The sequence below is a fragment of the Larimichthys crocea genome, chromosome III, assembly GCF_000972845.2.
Source record: "Larimichthys crocea isolate SSNF chromosome III, L_crocea_2.0, whole genome shotgun sequence".
NCBI lineage: Eukaryota > Metazoa > Chordata > Actinopteri > Sciaenidae > Larimichthys > Larimichthys crocea.
In genome coordinates this window covers 14,267,859-14,286,967 of record NC_040013.1, presented here as the reverse complement: position 1 = coordinate 14,286,967, position 19,109 = coordinate 14,267,859, and the positions used below count along the sequence as shown (strand labels likewise).

Below are 19,109 nucleotides of genomic sequence, written 5' to 3'. Positions count from 1 at the left end.
ACAACACTGTTGAGTTTCTACTGGACAGGCTGAAGTTTCCTCTCACCTCAGCACCATGCGAAAGGACCAAACGATTTCAATGAGACTGTGATAGTCAACAAAGTCAAAGTCATAGTCAAAGTTTGTGCTTTCTTGCAAACAAATTTAGAACATAGTTTTCTGTCCCTAACTGTCCCATGATATGTATAATTATCCACCATGATTTCAGCTGATGTTAAACAAGGGAGAGATATTCTGAAATCAACAATCAAATGAATTGTTTTGCTGACATGAAGATGAAGGACTGACTGTTTCACCTTCGTGCACAGTCTGAGTCTGATGCACAGCACCACAACCCTGTTCCTGCTCCTGTAAAAGTATCTTACAGTACAGTCACTGTATCACCAGCAGATTTTATATAATGTGCTGATTTTCATACAGACTCTATCAGCCAAGAAATATAAAGAAGAGGAGACAAACAGCGACCTGAAGAGAATCAGTGGTCTTTAGAATAAATACATTTACCTTCACACACTTCAGCCTCCTGATGAGAAACAGTCACTATAAGAACAATCAGGATCGACTGCTATAGTGACTAAGCAGCGTAATTAACACGATACGACATCATTTGTGTCCAGAATACTCAACACAACCAAAGAGCCACCAATAAAACTTAAAAACACGGGATAAGGCATGCTATCACTCCAAAGTGATTCTACAGTTAGCTCTAAAATTTCCTGATGCATAACACATATTTTGTGATTACTTACTTTTTCATCCAAATGCACACTTTTCCGTTATGCATATACATACATATGAATGAAAGAATATAGGTATGACATTCAGATGAGCAGCATAACTATTTTAAAGTAGCTTTTAAGTCAATCTGATCATGCTGCCAAAGTATTTTACATAATGTTCAGTACCAGTGAATACGTCCTGCGATAATTGGTTTTTGAGTCATCTTGTGTCCATGAATGACTGTGAACACCAACAGAGTGACACTACAATGATGACACAACGCTCTACATACAATGGATCGTGCCAGTTGAGTATAAAATGATTATGATTAACAAAATGAACTGCTGTTGCTCTAAAGAACTGCTTCATTTCAGCATTTATTTTCAGTGTAGTGCTTAACCTCTATGATCTAAACACCAGCCGTGAAGTTACATTATACCCCAATCAAATCCTGTATTAATCTATCACGAATCACACGTCAAATGGCTATAAATAAGACATCATGAGTACCTCGTGTTCGGTGGAAATACATTTGGCAGGAGCTGGAAGTGATTGCATGTAACCAGAGCAGGTGTAGGCCCTCCGTCTTCTCTTCCTGTGTGCTTGAGAGTCCAATATAATCTTGGCAAACATATCCTCACTCCCGGGTCTGTCATTACCCCTCAGAGTCCGCAGCATGTGCTCCACCGCTCCAAAGCTTACAGCCCTTCTTAACTGTCTCTGTAGCAGTTTCTTCAAAAACAGACCATCCTTAGCGGAGGCACCCCTGGGAGTTGTGTTAATGCCACGAAGCTTTCCTTCAACAGTGGACCTACTTCTGTCCACGACTGTGTGCACTGCAGAAAACCTTCCCAACCTGTAAGCTAACCTCTTAACAACAGTTTGATTACAGGCATCTCTAAAGACCAAAACTGGTACCTCTCCGACATAGACACCCCTGCTGATGCTGTTTTGCCTGGATAAATGTGTCTCCCCCTCTGATGGTTTATTCAGCTCTACGTGGGACCTCTCCATGTTCCCATCTACGGCATCCTGAGGCCTTGTGCTGCTGCAGATGGCCGCACTTGTAACAGCCTCACTTCCAGGACTCCTAAATGATCCACCAGGCTGAAAATCCTCTGATTTCCTCTTCTTTCTCTGGAAATAACGTCGACCTTTGAGTTCCTTAGATTCAGGTCTCAGTGGAGCTTTCTTGGGGTCAACATAGCATTCCTCTTTAGGGCCTCGAACACAGCCACAGATGTTTCCCATGGCTGACAGTCATACAGTCTCCATAGACAACAAGCTGTGTTGAGGCAAAGTATCCAGTAAGCTCCGCTTGATCTGAAGAGCCACTATCCCAGTGACAGAAAGCCAATTTCACATGGTGTAACTAGCAGTAGCAGACGAGCCGGCAGCCAGAGATAAAGCTCCACTCAGTGCAGAGTTCATTTTTTCCTTTCATTCTCTCCAAGATACTCACAGCTGAGAGCCGGCCAGTCTCTCTCCCTCTCACTGCATTACTCTCTAGTTCGCATGCTCTCTCTTGCGTCTCTCCTGTGACACTGGAATCCTTTCTGACCTTTGAAACGTTTCTCTTGCTTTGCTAATCCAGCACAAACGCCATAAATGCACACAGTGACGTGGCACGCGAGCTTATACCTCTCAGCTGAGCAAGAATGAAAAAGACTTGCGGACAGACCTGTTTCAGGGTGGCTAGTCTGCTTCATCTACACAGTAAACATGCCCACGTCACAGCCGCCTCTTAGGATTTGATAATATTTGTGTCTGTGATGAGGGGTGAAGGGAGGACAAGGGGTGGCCACATATTATGCTGTGAGAAACTTTGGCTCAGCACGTTTGGCTGCGTGAATCCCAGCCCGGTCAGAAAGGCTTTGAAAAACAGAACAGCGTAGGTCAACAAGAGCAGCAGAAGCAGAGGCAAATCCGAGCTGGACAACAAAGTGCTTTCACTTTATCTATTAATCAAGCTACGTACAATGGCAGAGCCAGAGGTGGGGCTTAAGTCCTATGGTTTAAACAAACACTGCGCACTGCACATTATCTAAACAGATCCCCACCACCGCAGTTCACAAGGGGGCAAATGCTCTGACCAGGAAGTGATTCACCACATAAAACCATTGCAACAACTATCTAACCCTAACCCTAACTAAAAAACATGGTGACAGAGGAATCTAGCAATACTTTAAAGACACGGCAAAAGAGAAATAGTACAGTGTGAAAGAGTAAATGTAATGCAACCACAAAGCTCAACTAAAAATAACAGCATGCCATTGTGAGCGTACAATATTCGAACACCAATGAAGTTTCCCTGAAGGTCAAAGTCACCTGACAAACCAACACACTTCAAACTAGTGCGCTGATTACTGCAATTGCTATCTATGGTCACCTTCCGGTCGAACTATCAAGTACAGGTATTATTGCAGCATCAGATTATGATTGTACATGTTATATTAGAGTACAATTGTGGTTTATAACATCATTTATAGCTATAACAACTTTATAACTGTACCGTTTTTCCCCAGTGACATGAATCATGAATATGTGAACAATACGTCACACACAGGGAAAGTGACCGTCAATCAGGGCAAAACAAACAGACAAGACAAACAAGCATAGAAACACCTGACGGCAGCGTATTGTCATGTGGGTGCATTGTTACCAGCTATACTAAAATACACATTACACTGTAGTATTCTCTACACCATGTTCCAAGTGACAATACAGTGTGGTTACCATTGTGAAGAGACAGTGGCAGCTTAAGCGTAATGCAATCAATTTGTTATCTGGACAGACATGATCAAACAATGGATAGTGCCTGAAACACGTTAACAAAACGTCTGCAGTAAAAGTAAAGCAGATATGAGGTCAAACAGAACAGGACGCACACCATGGCAGTACTCTGAAATTATATAAGTATAAAACACATAAAGTGTGCCCCCAAAACAACTCTTGTCCTTCAGCCAGGAACTAATCCTAACACTTCCAGCCGTATAAGAGCATAAGATTTAAAAACAGTGGTTCAGTTTAAACATGTCCAACTACTGTCAGCCATGCTTATATATACTAAAGCCAAAGGTGTATGCTATGAGTGAAGCACAATATTTTCTCCTGAAGTACCCTGCCATCCTTCCAAATCAAGAAGAAACAGGCCCATTTCTGCTGGATCAACTGCTCAAGGGCTTGCGTGAGACTGACAGCAGCAGGTGTTGGCATCTTCAACGACGCTACCTGTCAGCGCGTCTTAGTCCAGGCAAAATGAGATTAACTACTTTTTCTTTCGTAATTTCATTGAGGTCATCGGTCACACAGGTGCATTCTTATTCTAAAAAAACATAGTAAATCAATACAAGGCTGCAAGTCTATTACAATATTCCTGTCCTTAAACCAACAACTGAGTCATGCAGAAAGTGCCAAAGATATTAATAATGCAATGCAAGACAGTCCAAGAGAGGGAGAGGAGGGGACAGAGGCAGGGAGAAAGAAAGAGTGAGAGAGTGTGAGGGTGAAGTGGTTAAAGTGTGACATCTCTGCATGCTGTTGGATTTTGCATAAATATTGAAATACTTTTATGGGTTGGTCTGTGTGTGCATGCCTGGATACCCCAGGCATGCACACACAGACCAACCCACTTTTGTGTCACCCGAGCAATAACATGATAAGTATCCCCAGAGGACTTTTTTTGAGAACCTTCAAGGAGAAATATGAACTCAGCCTACAGCAGAAAAAAATATTGAAAGCAATTACAACTCTCTTCAAAGGTGTAAGCATACGCTAATGCTTGGTTGTACTGATCGGTCAGTCACAAATGTTCACAATGTAATGCTACAGATATTTAGTCCTAACTCTAATCTGGTTTTAATTTCATCGATTGCACAGACAAATGCTACTTTCAAGCCATGCTGCACAACTTTGACATCTTGTGGTCAAAAGTAGAAATATCCATTCAGCGGGAGAGTGTGGATGTGAACTCATTTTAGAAGCATTAATCTGGAGGGTATTCGACAAACTATTACGCAACTCTCAACCCCGAAGCACGCCAGCATTTCTGGTTGTTAAAAAACCCTCTGCAATTGAAAACCCTCTGCATTACAGATCAACATCAAGTAGGATGTGAAGATACATACACGTTGAATACAAATTAACAGCCTTCATCAGTTAGATGTAATACATAAAAGCAAGCAGAAATAATTCAGTAACTGGGTAATAAATATTCTGAATTACTCAGCAATTTAAAGCATAATATTTACCAAAGAATTAGCTGAAAACACTGACCTGAAAGTGCAGAATTATGGTCCAGATCAATCCCAGGGTCAGTTTTGGGTTACCATCTGTGATGTCGTCATTCCTGATATTTACAAGTTTGACCTGATGACAGAAAACACATGATTAATATATTGTATATACTCTCTAAATGATGGTACCCCCATTTACATTTATTTGTTATACAAAATATGAGTGACAGAGTAACTGTCTGTTCTGACTGACATTTCAAAAGCACCACAAGGTGGCACAATAGTCACTGTATTGTGTCAGAGAACACTGTTATCATAAACATGTGGGTCTGAGCTCACAGAGAGAATGAATGCTTGCTACTAATTAAATGCTATAAACCTTCTAGGTTATCCAGCACATATCAGAGTGAAAAATTATGTGTATTAAATGTTTTTAAACAATGAGATCACTTTACATTTAATGGCCACAGAGGATGCATGGATGTGGCTGGTATGTAAACGCAGCCAAAACAATAGAACAACTGATTTGTGACCATCTATGAATCCTTTGTCTCAAGCCTTACGTCACATCTGGCTACGGTTCAGCAAGGCTGTGTTCTTCATCACGTCTTGACTGTGGTGGGGGAGGGGAGGGCAATCATAGCCCTTTGGAACCCCGCTGATGGGATTTGTAGTCAGCCCACCATAAATGCTGCCATTACTATTTCTGGGAACTGAATTGCAATTTTCATAAAGAAAGTGCCATAAAGAGTCCAGGTGGAGAATAGGAAGCAATCACCACTGAGTGGGGCTGTCCCAGTTCAATTACACGTGTGTCTTTGCTTGCATTTGTCTGTCTTAGTGGTTACGGGTGAACAAATCTCTCACAAAACAGTAAAGCATTTACATATGCTATTCATCTGTAAACACATTTTATATAACTGTGAAAATTCTGACTTAATCATGTGGACTTTCAGTTAGATACTGCTATGAATGTATGATATGACAGGAAAGACATAAAAATGTGGGGGGGTTTTGTATATTGACTCAGAAGACTGATTTCCAGTAGCTTCATCCAGCAGTCTAAATCCTGAAAGCGTTGCCTCAAATGTATTCCAGTCTTCAATCAAAAGCCTGACAAAACAGAAGAGTATGACAATGTAAGTAAACTGATCCATACCTGCCGCTTCTTTAAATAATCCAGTGCTATTTGTACATTCTGGAGTCTGTGGAAGCGCATCCTCCCTCTCTCCCGAGGCTGTGGAGATAAAGAGGGAAGAGGGGACATGTATGGTAATCAGGTTCTTCTCAACATCAGTGGACAAATTATAAAAAAAAAATTTAAAAAAGATTAGTAGCATGGAGGACACAGGACATGCTTCCAGGTTCTTACCCGCTGATCTGGTGAGGTAAAAAAAAAGATCAACTTTACCCACAACACAAGTAGCCAATTCTGCAGGCCCACTCAAAATTTGTGCATGTGTAGAACATTTTCCACCATTTGCATCTCTAGAAATTTGCTCTGAACATGTAATAACAAACCCAGTAACCCTGCTAGTTAACACACTCTAACATAAGACACATTTTTACGTTTGATTCGCTGTGCTGGAGAAACTAAATGTACATTTTTAACAATAATAGCAGAGTGCTGCATTGTTCAAGCAAGTGTCCAATCTATTGTGATGAATGCATGTGGATAGTCAGGGGCCACAGCATGAGGTAATGAAATGGAAAATGCGTTGAAGCCAGGGTGCAGCAACAGCAAAAGACTTGCTGCGTTCAGCCGCGTTTCTTAGTTGCTAATAGCTGAGAGAAGAATCCTGTTCATCTCAAATGCAAAACCCATCTCCCACGGCTTTTATTCAGTGAATATCATTCACTTGTGAAGCCCTCTTGAGGCATCAATGTTGCAGAGTTCCCAAAAGCAGCAGATGAAAAATGTCCTGATGCTCACATAGGAGCAGAGCACTGTGATCGTATGGCTCAATGATGGGCAAAGCTAGTGAAATGGATATAAAGACCCAAGCTTTATGGCCAATTTCCATCTTTTTGATGCTTTTTCAAGGTGAGCACAAATGTATTAGTTTCTGTACGTTTTGTTGCACATGCATGTTCAAAAACAAGATTTGAGTGTGAGGATGCCTGGGTCTTTAGATCATGTGCACATTTCTCTGCATCATCAGTGTCATCTGGTCATATAAACAAAGCTTTGGGACTATTTGATGATTTCCTGATCAAAAGCTGTGGCATTATGAAACATAATGTTGCATATAAGTGACAAATCTAGCAAAACTGACAAAAGGAAAACAGTACGCTATCACAGAAGAACTAGAATATCTGCTAAAGTGCATAAGTCTACAAAAAGACAACTCTTACTGTGTGATTGTTTTTGCACTCCTGTTAACTGGCCACAACACGCTCTGAATTAGTCTGTTAAAAGGGGGTAAGGGGGCAAGCCACACGTACCCCCTTATCATCATCCACCGTGTCTCCATGCTGCTCAACTGCGCATGCTTCTGTCCCACTCACCAACCGCAATGTCTTCAGAAAATCACGTTCCCTTGGCTTATCACCGAAAAGGCAACATATGGGGAAGAAAGGAAGACATGGACACACATGGCGGCCAAATCAAAGGAAGTTAGACAAAGGACAGAAACCAATTCAAAGATGGAGAACAGAGAAGGAGGAAAGTAGAAGGGGAATGGGATGTAAACAGAAAATAGATAGCCACTTAGAGGATGAAAGTTAGTCACACTGGAGAGGGAGTAACTGCTGGGGCTCCTTGCACAGGAATACATGCACTTTAGACATTACAGCATGATAACATTACAGAATTTAGGAATGTACAAAACGATAGTATTAACACACTTTAATATAAGATGAAAGAATGACTTGTTAACAGTGAAATGAAATATTAAATAGCCTGTTGGTTAACATGCAGCACTTCTGTAGCCACTGCCTGAGGCCAAAGTACTACACTGTTCAGCTATGTGCTCTATATGTGAGGGATTGGACACATACACATACTGAACTGTACAGAGCTTGAGCTGTCACGATTTCTCCATGGTCAAAGTAAAAATTGCTTTATGCTGCTAAGGCCATAAACTGAAGACTGAAATTTAGACATATTTTACTAAAACAAATACTAGTAACTCAATTTAATATGGGTGCCCACTAAGTTTCTTTCCAGCTCTTCAACCAAAAAGTTAAAATAAGGATTGTGCTACATCTTCCATCAAATGTGAGGGACCATATTTTTTGCAAACTGTAATGAAAAACTGAGGTTTAACACACATAACAAGAACAGTTTCATATTTGTGAAAGGCTTTGGTTACTTAGCATTTCAAAGAAATTCCTCACATGGAAACAATGAACTTGTTCCAAGTTTTGACAAAGTGGAAGTGATCTGATTATATAACCGTTACAGTGATCACTCCAGTTGTGTTTTAATCACCATAACAACGCAGTTTCCTGTGCTGCTCATGGTTGTAATATTGTATTATTATGTAGTTTGTCACATTTCCATGCTGCCTATGTGTCAGGTACAGAAATGTTTCCCCCTTTCTAGCATTCAGTATTTGCAAAAGGGGGATCTCAATGAGAGAATAAGAGAAATTAAATCATTTACTGTCTTACACTGATCAGATTGATCACATTGTTTCCACGATAGGCTGATGCAATGTTGAGTAAATGTTCTGCACAGAACAGACAAGCGAGATTACTTCATGGGTCTCTCCGTGCTAATGTGTGTGAGATGCATACACAATTCAAATCTAGTCTTATGTTAATGATGCAAATTTTCATTATGGAATAATACACTACACTTTGTTTGTGAAAAACTAGTATATACTGTTTTTATTTCACAGGTAAAACACATGCTAATCTGGTGGTCCTCAAACAAATTGTGTCTTTATATTTCAAATGAAGAATTAAGAAGAAAAGTAGCCTTTGGCAGTTAGTTTGTTAAAAAGGCAAGTTAGCAAGTAAAAATGTATTAATGACTTTATTACTAATTTTTGGCTACCAAGAACTATTTTTCCGACTTGCTAACTTTTCCTTGATAGGCATCATTTTGATTGACTGAAACGCAACAGCCTCTTGTGGGTAAGCGCCTTATCTAGTATCCTACTACTACTGCTATGTGGCACAAAGTGCCTCACTATATCCCAAAAAATATATCAATATACAAAACAAATCATACTGTACCAGCCTATTTCATAATACTTCCAGCTTGTAGCACAGCACAGCTGACAACACAACAACAAGCACATCGGTCGGTTTCATAGATAACCCAGAAAAGAGAAACAAAAAAAAGGAAAATGTTCGAAACCTACATACAAGTCACAAAAAAAATGGATTTGATGAGTGTGTTTTGGTGGATGTAAAATCACAGTAGATCTGATTACAGACCATCCAATCCCAGGATTCCCTCCTACTATCAGTTATGTAAGTATGAAGGAGGAAGTCCATCAGGCATGCTGTTTTGCTTTCCTTACTGGTGTCTCATGACAATCCGAATGTTTTGTGATTTCATAAGAATGATCGTAACAGAAATTGCTCCAACTAAGAACTCAATCGAGACTCCCCCAATTTCACCAAAACATCATCAGCGTTTCATAACTTTGCTTTGAGTTTCTCTTTATCTCGTCAAGGAAAACTGACCATGAAAATTGAGTAAAAACGTGAACTCACCAATGTGTCTCCAGACAAAACCTCCAGCAGTGAAATCAGGTTATGTCCATCTCGCAAGTCTTCGTACAGGTCATTTATATGCTTCCGCACCTACGGACGTGATGGGAAAAGCAAAATGTGAGCAAACTGCAAATATCGGGTTGTTATAACACAACTGTTCACTGCCGACTGCTCACTATTACAAATCTATTTAAAACTGTTGTTGTTTTGAAATATTTTATCATATCAGATAATAATCTCAGTTTCAAGAAAGTCTGCCACATTCTTACACCTGACATAACTACAACTCAACCATTAACCCTGAAGTTTCTGTATCATGCCATTCATTCAACTTGGTGTTCAGTTTCAGTTTAATCCCAGTTTTAGAAAAACCTGTTTTAGTTCACAACCATGTTTTTGTTTCCCTCAGTTACCCCTATATTAAAATGAATGTAGCATAAAACACACTGAATAATAGCTTGAGTATTGTGACACCTTATCTAAGCACTTGAGTGAGTCACTTAACAACCCTGGACCAAGGTTTTCTCCTTCCAGCAGGCCCATCTCTCCTTCCTGTCCTAAATACCGCGCCTCTGAAATCACCCTGCTGCCCGTTGACCTGCTTTCACACAGGGCTTTCAGCACTGTAATCCCAGATAGCAGCCACAGCTGTGGAGCCAAAATAGACCTGCACCCTTGTGCTTGTGGGTCAGCAAAGCCAATCCCCAACTATTACTCAGCACCCCTGATTTCTCATGGGCCAAGTGTGAGGCCTGCTGAAATCTGGCTGTCAAAACAAGAAATAAAATGGAAATATTCCAATTAAAACATTAACTCAAGTTCAACAGGTTCAGGACAGAGCATAGTGTTACTATACACATGTTGTTGTTATGCTCTGCAGCTTCATTGCATGTGTCTTGTTTTATTACAGCACTAGAGATAAAATATTATTTTGCAAAAATTGTGACAAAGTGTGCATAATCTGTCGCTTGTGAAAAAGTGTGAGCTTCCTGAAGGCAGAACTGGAACCAGCAGCTCCTTAGGGTCTTCTACGTCTTAATTATTTTTGGAAATAATAAAAACATTGCTATTTGAAACATCATATGCAAATCATAAAACCAGTCATCATGAGAAGAGCCATGGGAATCCCCAACCCCATCAAGCAAGGGTTGATATACTGGGCAGGACCCTTAAAGTGACCCTTCAGGACAGGTTTGTTGTCCACAGCACACTCTGAAGACCCCCTTCAGGAGCAAAACAATGAATACAACAGGATAGGGAAGGAAAAGCCCCCCAGTTATGTAACAATGTAACTCTGTTAGCACAGCAGAACTTCATTATATTTATTAAGAAAAAGGCCATACAGTTGTTTTGTTTAAGCCCATCAAATAATACGAAATCAAGAGCCACACTAGAAGCTCTGTGAGGCTGTACTGAGTTAAATTCTAACATTAGGATGCTAATATACTCACAGTGACAATACTAAGATGCTTATATTTACCTATTATTTAATTAACAGGGTGAAAGTAATGACATTAGTACTGCAGGTATTTGGTTATTTAAACCAAAGTATTGGACAAACTGAAATTTTGGAAAAATAACGAAAAGTCAGGGGAACCTCAGTGTTATTACATCTCATATGGAACAAAACCAGGACTGTCAGCCTCATGGTGATGATCAATGAAAAGTCAGGGGATCATGAAAATCTGTAGGATTTATCATCATCGATATCTGTCTAAAATGTTGGGCCAATCTATCTAATTAATGCTGAAATATTTCACTTGACAAGACAAAACTCTGATCTGCTAGTTAGCAGGTTTCATTAATATCTGAACAAAAGTTTAATGGCAATCCGTCTAATAGTTGCTGAGATATTTCAGTCTGTTCCAAAGTGGTCGACCAACAGAGAGACAGACCAACATTACCATCTCTAGACATACACAATTAGCGTCGATATAAACTGCATATGCTTTACACCACTGCTGTCCATTTTCTAAAGCATGCAGTTACTTTTAGACTATTTTTTATTCAATTCAGTATGTTATGAAAACTTGACTTGAAGATTTGGCCACTGATTTTATTTAAAGGAATCTAAATATAAACGAATGAATATCATGGAATTATTTTTAATGAATGATCAGATCTTAAAATTCTTTTAGTTTGTCTCTATTTACTGCTGCTATTTTTTATCTAGCAAGACTCTGGTTCCCTGGAATATATCCAATTTACAAGATTCATGGCATTGACTAATGCATCTATATTAGTACCAATGAGTAACTCACACTATGTCATGTTCTTTTTAGCCACTTTAATAGTAGTGAAGTGATTGAAAGAATGAATTCCCCTTGATTAAAATATCACAGAAATTCATGTTCAAGCCTTACATAACAGTGATTTCTAGTGACAGCAGTGATTCATGTACCACTGATGCATAAACCCTATAAAGTCTAACATTACACATGAATCCAAGGTTTGACAAAGACATATTAAATGAGACATGCCAGTGCTTGTCTGTCTGTTAAAGTGTTTCATTAAATTCCACAGACAGATGAAACGCCACAGTAAGTGATCCAAATTCCTGAGTCAACAAAAGACAACCTGTTACTGTGTACCAGCAAATGTCATGCTAAATGACTTTTAACAAGCTTTAATAATACCTGGAGAGGAATGTTAGCATGTTAGGACCCAACACGGACAGCGATAATTGTTATTACAGCCAACACTTCTCAAATGGATTGTTTATATTGGAGGTAAATAGTTTGCTGATTGTTATGGGGAAAAAATGTTGGAATTTTATCTCTGTATTAATGAAAATAGTTCCTGTAGAAACACAGCTCAGTTTAGCTCAGTCACATATGGAAATCATAACTTTGACACGATAACAGGGAGGAAAAAATAACATGCAACTATTAGTTCTTACCTTCATTAGATGCTGATTTATCCATTTTGTAAATGTTTTCTTCTGCACTCTGTCTCTTTCATCTGAGGACGAGAGAGAGAGAAAAAAGAAAAAAGCATCCGGTTAATTTCAAAGCAAGTCTTTTTAAAGAAAGCTGTCATTAAAGGAGCCTAATTCTGCTTTGTGTACAACCATTATGTAGCCTATTGTGTTTTATTATGTTTAGTGGTAACTCGCTTAGGTTTTGAAGCATTTAGCAGTTCATTTTGGGAGCTCAATATTTTGCTTCCAGTTGTACAGAGTCAATGTCTGTGTGTGTGTGTGTGTGTTATTTTTGGATTTATAGTTTCAGTGAAAGTCATGTGCAAAAGTAAGGACATGTAAAGACCACAAGTCCCAGTTACTAAAAAGAAGGATGCCATTTACCAGAGGCTGAAATGACATCACTCTCTCCTGCATGCTCTTGACCACATTATGTTTTTTGTTTCCTGTCACCATAGCAATGAGTCTTCTTGCGGCCAGTAACATATGTGAATCCAGGACACAAATGGATGCGATTAAAAATGAAAAGAAAACTCAGGCCCTTTATAATAGTACCGCTACCACTAATACTGTGAAGAAAAAGAAAAAAATACTACTTGCATTAATGTGTTTTTTCATCAACAATGTGAATAACTTGTAATATTTGTTGCTGTATTTTTCCTTAAGATTGTCTTCTGTCCCGTGTCAGAGCAGAGCAAGATTCAGGCCAGTCACCACAGCCGTGACTCATTTCATTGCTTCCACGTCTCAGACTCTGCCAGACAACAACTCCTCTGAAAGATCCTCAGTGAAAATTCACATGTACAATCAATAACTTTAACAGAAATCTGCTGGCTATGTCAGATTTACTGCTCCGTTTTTCCACAACAACCTTGTGAAAGATTAAGTGCTTTCCTGAACTTTGACCACAGGGCTAACAATACAGATAACCTCCTCCCTCTAATAACCTTTGGTGCGGCTTTCAAAAAGAGTTTTGCTCAAGGATATTCGCCTATTACTAATAATGAGCAAGCACAGACATGACTAACCTTTCTAGAAAATGACAGTAAGCATTAATTTTAATACTAACCCATGCAGCACATTAGAGTTACCAGGTGAGCTCGATGCTCCCTCTCGGTCTTAAGGAAGTACTTCATCCTCTGCACCAACTCCTGAGGGCTACAGCCAGAGTCGTGGTTCGGGTAGAAAGATGCCATGTGAATAAGCGACTGAGGAAACAGTAACAGTGTCCCTCTTTTCGTCTGCCTGCCTGCCTACCTACCAGCCTACCAGCCTCTAGGGCAGTCGCGACTCCCTTTCCCATCAAGCATCCAGAACGAGTCCTGTCAGGTTTTCCATGGCTGCTCACTATTTTGACTTTCCGCACAGTTAAGTGTTTATCTATCAGCAGCACTCCAAACCACAGAAGTAATCAGTGTCTCTTATAAAAATAGAGAGAAAAGAGGAAAAGTTCCTTCGTCAACATGTTTCTTCATGAACGATTCCAGCATACTGTTAATGCACAATAAACTCTACTGATAGCACGCGTTACTTTATTATTTCAAATATCTTATGACTTATATTTAAACTATATAAACATGTTTAACCATAGACCTCAGCTTTCAAGGGTGCAAAAGTCAGATAATCATATTTCTATTGTGCAGCTGCCAACACTCACCACAATGTTTAAATCAGCAGAAACAACTGAGAGCACATCTGGTAAAAATAACAATTATCACCCTTCATGATACAACATGAAAACATGGTCATGCTAACATACTGTATGGTTTTTGAATGATCATAAAGTCTGAGCATGCATTTCCAGGATAACAGGAGCACCTTAAGATCCCTGTGACTGTACTCTATGCAGATTCCTACATTTAGTTCATCTAAAAATAGTGCACGTGGAAAAGCTGCTGAGAATTAGAAAGTGGGTTGGTGTGATAATTATGTTGTATGATGGTCTACACATCTAGATCAAGGTCTGACAGGAAGCCAAATCCCAAATAAAGGAAGCATATCGGTCTATCACATCAGAGTCTGACTCAAAGATTTATCAGTGAAGAAATAAAGAAATAGTATGTCTTCATTTTGAAAATGTGATGGAGTGCATTTACCAGCTGTACTGCTGTGTCATTGCTGATGTATCTGTCCCTGTGACTCAACAACTGATAAAAAGAGCAGCGAAGCCTGCAGTAAAACACCAATTTGGTTTGTAATACCCATATCTAAGCTCTTTGCTGCATAATATATAAACCTCTCCAGAAAAACTCATTAATATAGATTGGCTGAGCAAGTATTCCAGGAAACTCTTCAGCTCACAGCAAAGGACAGGAGCTAAACCAGCCATGGTCAGCAATAACCTACCATACTCACGCATACTGTACTGATAACTGATAAAAAGCATGCGTGAGTTAATCAACTCAGATTAACATCAGCCACAGTCAGGTGGCGCGAAACACATGTTTTAATACCAGCAGTATAAACAGAAGCAGGACTAGAGAGGAGATTTGAATATGCTAAGAGATAACTTAGAGTATTTCTGTCCTTGTGCTTCCCAAAAAGTGATGGCTGTTTAATTGTATGGTGCCCTCTTGAGGTTCACATGGGAATTAAAAGTAAGTGTGAACTCTGCCAACTTTAAAACAGCAGTCATACATTATTTGGTCATAAAATGAAAGCAGTCGTAAAAATAAGTCAAGACATAAAACATACCAACTATTTAACTGTAGCAACAACAATCATCATATATCGTCACACACTCGCACGTCGCCCAGCTTCATCAGCTTAATCAATCACATTCTACTTATCACATATAATAAATTCTGTGATTATACTACCTGGACTTTCACACTTAGTTATCCATTTCAGACATATCTGATTTTCTAAGCTATGTAAAAATGCTATAGTATAATAATAATAATAACAGCTGGTCATGCAGACATGTATTCTATTATTTATTATTCATCTATTTATTATTTATCAGTGAAAAGCTGTATTCCTATCTTGTCTCATAGATCTAACAAAATGCATGTCTCATCTAAGTCACACCAAATGACCCATTTAGTTTTTCCAGTAATCCAAAATCACATCTCTTTGGAAGGTAAAGCTGGTCAACTGTGACACAAGACCTTTAACCAAAAATGAACCCAAATTTATTATTATAAACTGTTAAAAGCCTCATAACTGTAAAAACTGACAACAACTAGAGTGTAATACAGTCATTTTTGAGTATTAAAGAGTAACACAACAATTTTAAGATCTGATGTTTTAATACTCTCACTCCAATATGGGTAGTTCAGAGGTCTGGGGAAACAGCTTAGAAATGTGTTAGCCAACAGCTTGTGACCTTTGGCTTTAATGAGTTGATGTTTGAGGGATCATGAAAGCCTGACTAACCACATCTCTCTCACATTACATTTGAACTTGGCATTTAAAACCTCATATAAAACTAGTCGTTAAACGTGTCATCAGAAGTGCGAATTTACACCATGATAAGAAGTTAAACTGGTAGTAATAAGTGGTAATTAATATTTACTGTACAGTCTTCTGTAATTATGTCTCAAGCGCATTGCTTCTTTTAAGAATGGCAGCATACTGCACTGAAAATCCTGACACACAATTGCCTTGTATAAAAGTACACACTGTTTTGTCTGGTCCACAGTCTAAGCTCAGTATTGGCCAAGAGTCCACCACAGCATTGAAACAGACAGCCAGAACTCCTGAGACACTTATTTGTAGACCTCAGCAAAGCACATGTGCATAGCTATAAATAGCTACAACCCTAAACCATGCTGCCCCTGCAACTGCAGGCCGCATAATCTGTGCCACTTGGGTGACGTCCTTCATTTCCTTACATACAAACAAAGATGACTGAAGTAAATGCTTGTCGAGGAGTTGAATTTGGAGGGTTTTTTTTAAAGATATTTGTTGATTGTCATTGTTTTGGCTTGTGAATATGATATATCCATTCATTTATTAGATTTTAGCTCATGTTTGGCCAGTCTTGAATTTATATGACACAGGTTGTGTGGCAGCATGAATGATAGATACCAAACTATTTCAAACAACATACAACCACATTTTTAGAAATGCAGCAGCAGTAGAACAGTCCACAGCATCCCATACTGATCTTTCATTGCTCGAAGCTTCTTTGTACAGGAGGATGGATAAATTGCTGTTTTCCTGAGAATGTGTGGCACAGTGGGCCTGGTGACACCCTTTGGCATCTTGTTACGTCAGGATGCCTAAAATATCCTCACATTCTGAGCAGAGTCAAAAAGTCAGAGCAATCAAAATCCAGCCTGTGTAATCCTTTTGACCTCGTATGGGAGGGAACTCAAAACAGACATAAAGGCGAACCTAAAAAGCCCTCAACCTTCCAGCCTATGACAAGGACTTGTTAAACATTCTTGCTTAACAGCTCTCATTTCACAGCTCTTGTGTCACAACCAGCTCAGTAAGCAAAGGCATGTGCACCGTAGTTTTGTTTTGAGTGCAGGGTTGTGTGTTGCATAGCACTGTCAGAGATTTTAAAAATGCAGGTCTGTTTTTATTGTGGACATGATCTCAGTTAACATCATATCACTTTGATAGAATTGTGAAGTTATAAAAAAAAACTACAGAACATGAAGTGAGTCTCCTGCACAGCAGTGTAATGTCTGATTCAGGTCATAACATAGAAAGGTTGCTGCACCCCAAAGCTTACTCAAGTCCCATGTAATGCTTTATCAGGATGAACAACATGCTGAAATAAATGTATAATGTTGAGTTTCATTTAGCAATAAAACACAAAGTACGTCTTAATATAGTTTATCTAGCAGGACAGCTTCTAACAAAATACGATAAAAAAATATTGGACAAATTAACAAATTTTGGCCAAATGTTTTTTAAAAAAAGTCATTAGGATTTATCACCTGAGCAACATGGATATCTTTACCAAATACAATGGCATATCCATTAGTTACTGAAACATTTCAGTCACAGACAGACCAACACTGCCAGCAGCATGGCTAGAAATGATCTGTTTTAACTTACAGAAACCTAAAATGGAAATATTAAACCAGTTATCCTGGGGTTAAATGCACATTGCCCATTGTAACAGAGGCCCACGGGAGTGATGAGTCAGCACAAAATGACTACCTTCTTCCACTTTAATAACTATGTTGTAAACATGGTATCCAGACATAGGTTGTAAACAAAACAAAAAAAATACAAATGCAAAGATGAGGGGGAGATACTTGAAGAGGGATTTTTGTCATTCTTTGTAAGCAGTCAGTCTGCACAGAAGGGAAGGGCAGCATCTGAAATATGTGACTCAGTAATTGAAACAGGTTGCCAAGCCTTCAAAGTAGCCAATCCAGTCAGTGTTTTCTTTAGTCTTCAGACAAAGCAAAGAAGAAACCAAGGAAAAGGGTTACCGTGTTTGAGATCTGTGCAGAGACTGACATCCTGTCTACAGCTCATTTCTGTAAAGTGCTACCGAGGAAGTAGGCATACACATCAAAGAGGCACAGTAAGAGCCACTACTGTAAAGTTTTCAACTTTTTCCTCCTACCAACATTACAAATCGAAGATAACTGAAACATGGCTATGTAATGCAAGGCTGCTATCGTATATAACTGCAACAGTGGCAGAACACATTGGAAATCTAGAGGTGCCTTGTTAAGATGTAATACTCAATATCTCCACTGGTGAAACTGAAATACTGCATGACCCCTGATGAAAAGCAAATGTAGGATGAAGGGGAAGTTGGCAAAGTGCCCGTAGGCATGAGCTATCACTACAAAGGCACTCAGCAAAGTCAAGGAGAGGAAAGGAGGAAGCATTAATGACATCTAATGGGACATAGATACACACATACAAGCATGAACACGCACGCACGCACGCACGCACACACACACACACACACACACACAGTTGTTAACACCATGACATGTAACAGCTGCGAGTGGCTGCCACATTTCAGTGAGTATTTGTCAGGAAATCTGTTTTCCTCCCCAGACTCCCACACAGATTATTGAGAATCCTTACCAAGGCCTACTTAAAGTAATCATGTTTACGTTCTTCGTCATGCTACATTCACACACGTGATTGTTTAGCACTCTTGAAAATATAGAAAATACAAATTTCACAGTCTTCAACCCCTACTTTAAGCATAAAGAAAATATGGCTTATTGTTTTCTATGTCATCCAAGATAAAATCACACTTTAGACACTTTTGAATATATGCAAAACAAATGAGCTAACAACTACTAAGATGGGCTACTTTGAATCAAAGTGGGAGAATCTCAAATCCAAAATCTTATTTGTCACTAAACAATGATGATAGTCACATTTTCTATTGAAATCAGATTGTAGAGTCTAGTTATCACTGAACAGCCTGATACTTTTAAGCAGATGAATGAATAAAGGAAAACCTATAATGACGTGTTTAAGTAAAGTGTTGGCCAACAAATTTTGACAGAACAGCTTCAGTGTTCCTAAAGAGATAAACACAATTGGAGTTTTGGTGATGGTGGTGGAGAGCGCTGTCTAACACACTAATGATTCTGATACACATCAAACCATTTAGCGACCCTTCC

At 39.1% G+C, this 19,109-nt stretch overlaps 1 protein-coding gene across 1 annotated transcript in view; it reads right to left on the bottom strand.

The window, feature by feature from the left end:
- Positions 1-19,109, bottom strand: part of dst (dystonin) — a 100,900-nt gene that overhangs the window by 67,499 nt on the left and 14,292 nt on the right. Inside the window, exons 5-9 of the mRNA XM_027277337.1 lie at positions 12,526-12,587; positions 9,627-9,716; positions 7,464-7,499; positions 6,115-6,192; positions 4,996-5,088 (exon numbers count right to left, since the gene is read on the bottom strand). Coding sequence (XP_027133138.1) covers positions 4,996-5,088; positions 6,115-6,192; positions 7,464-7,499; positions 9,627-9,716; positions 12,526-12,587 — 359 coding nt within the window. The remainder of the gene's footprint in view (positions 1-4,995; positions 5,089-6,114; positions 6,193-7,463; positions 7,500-9,626; positions 9,717-12,525; positions 12,588-19,109) is intronic.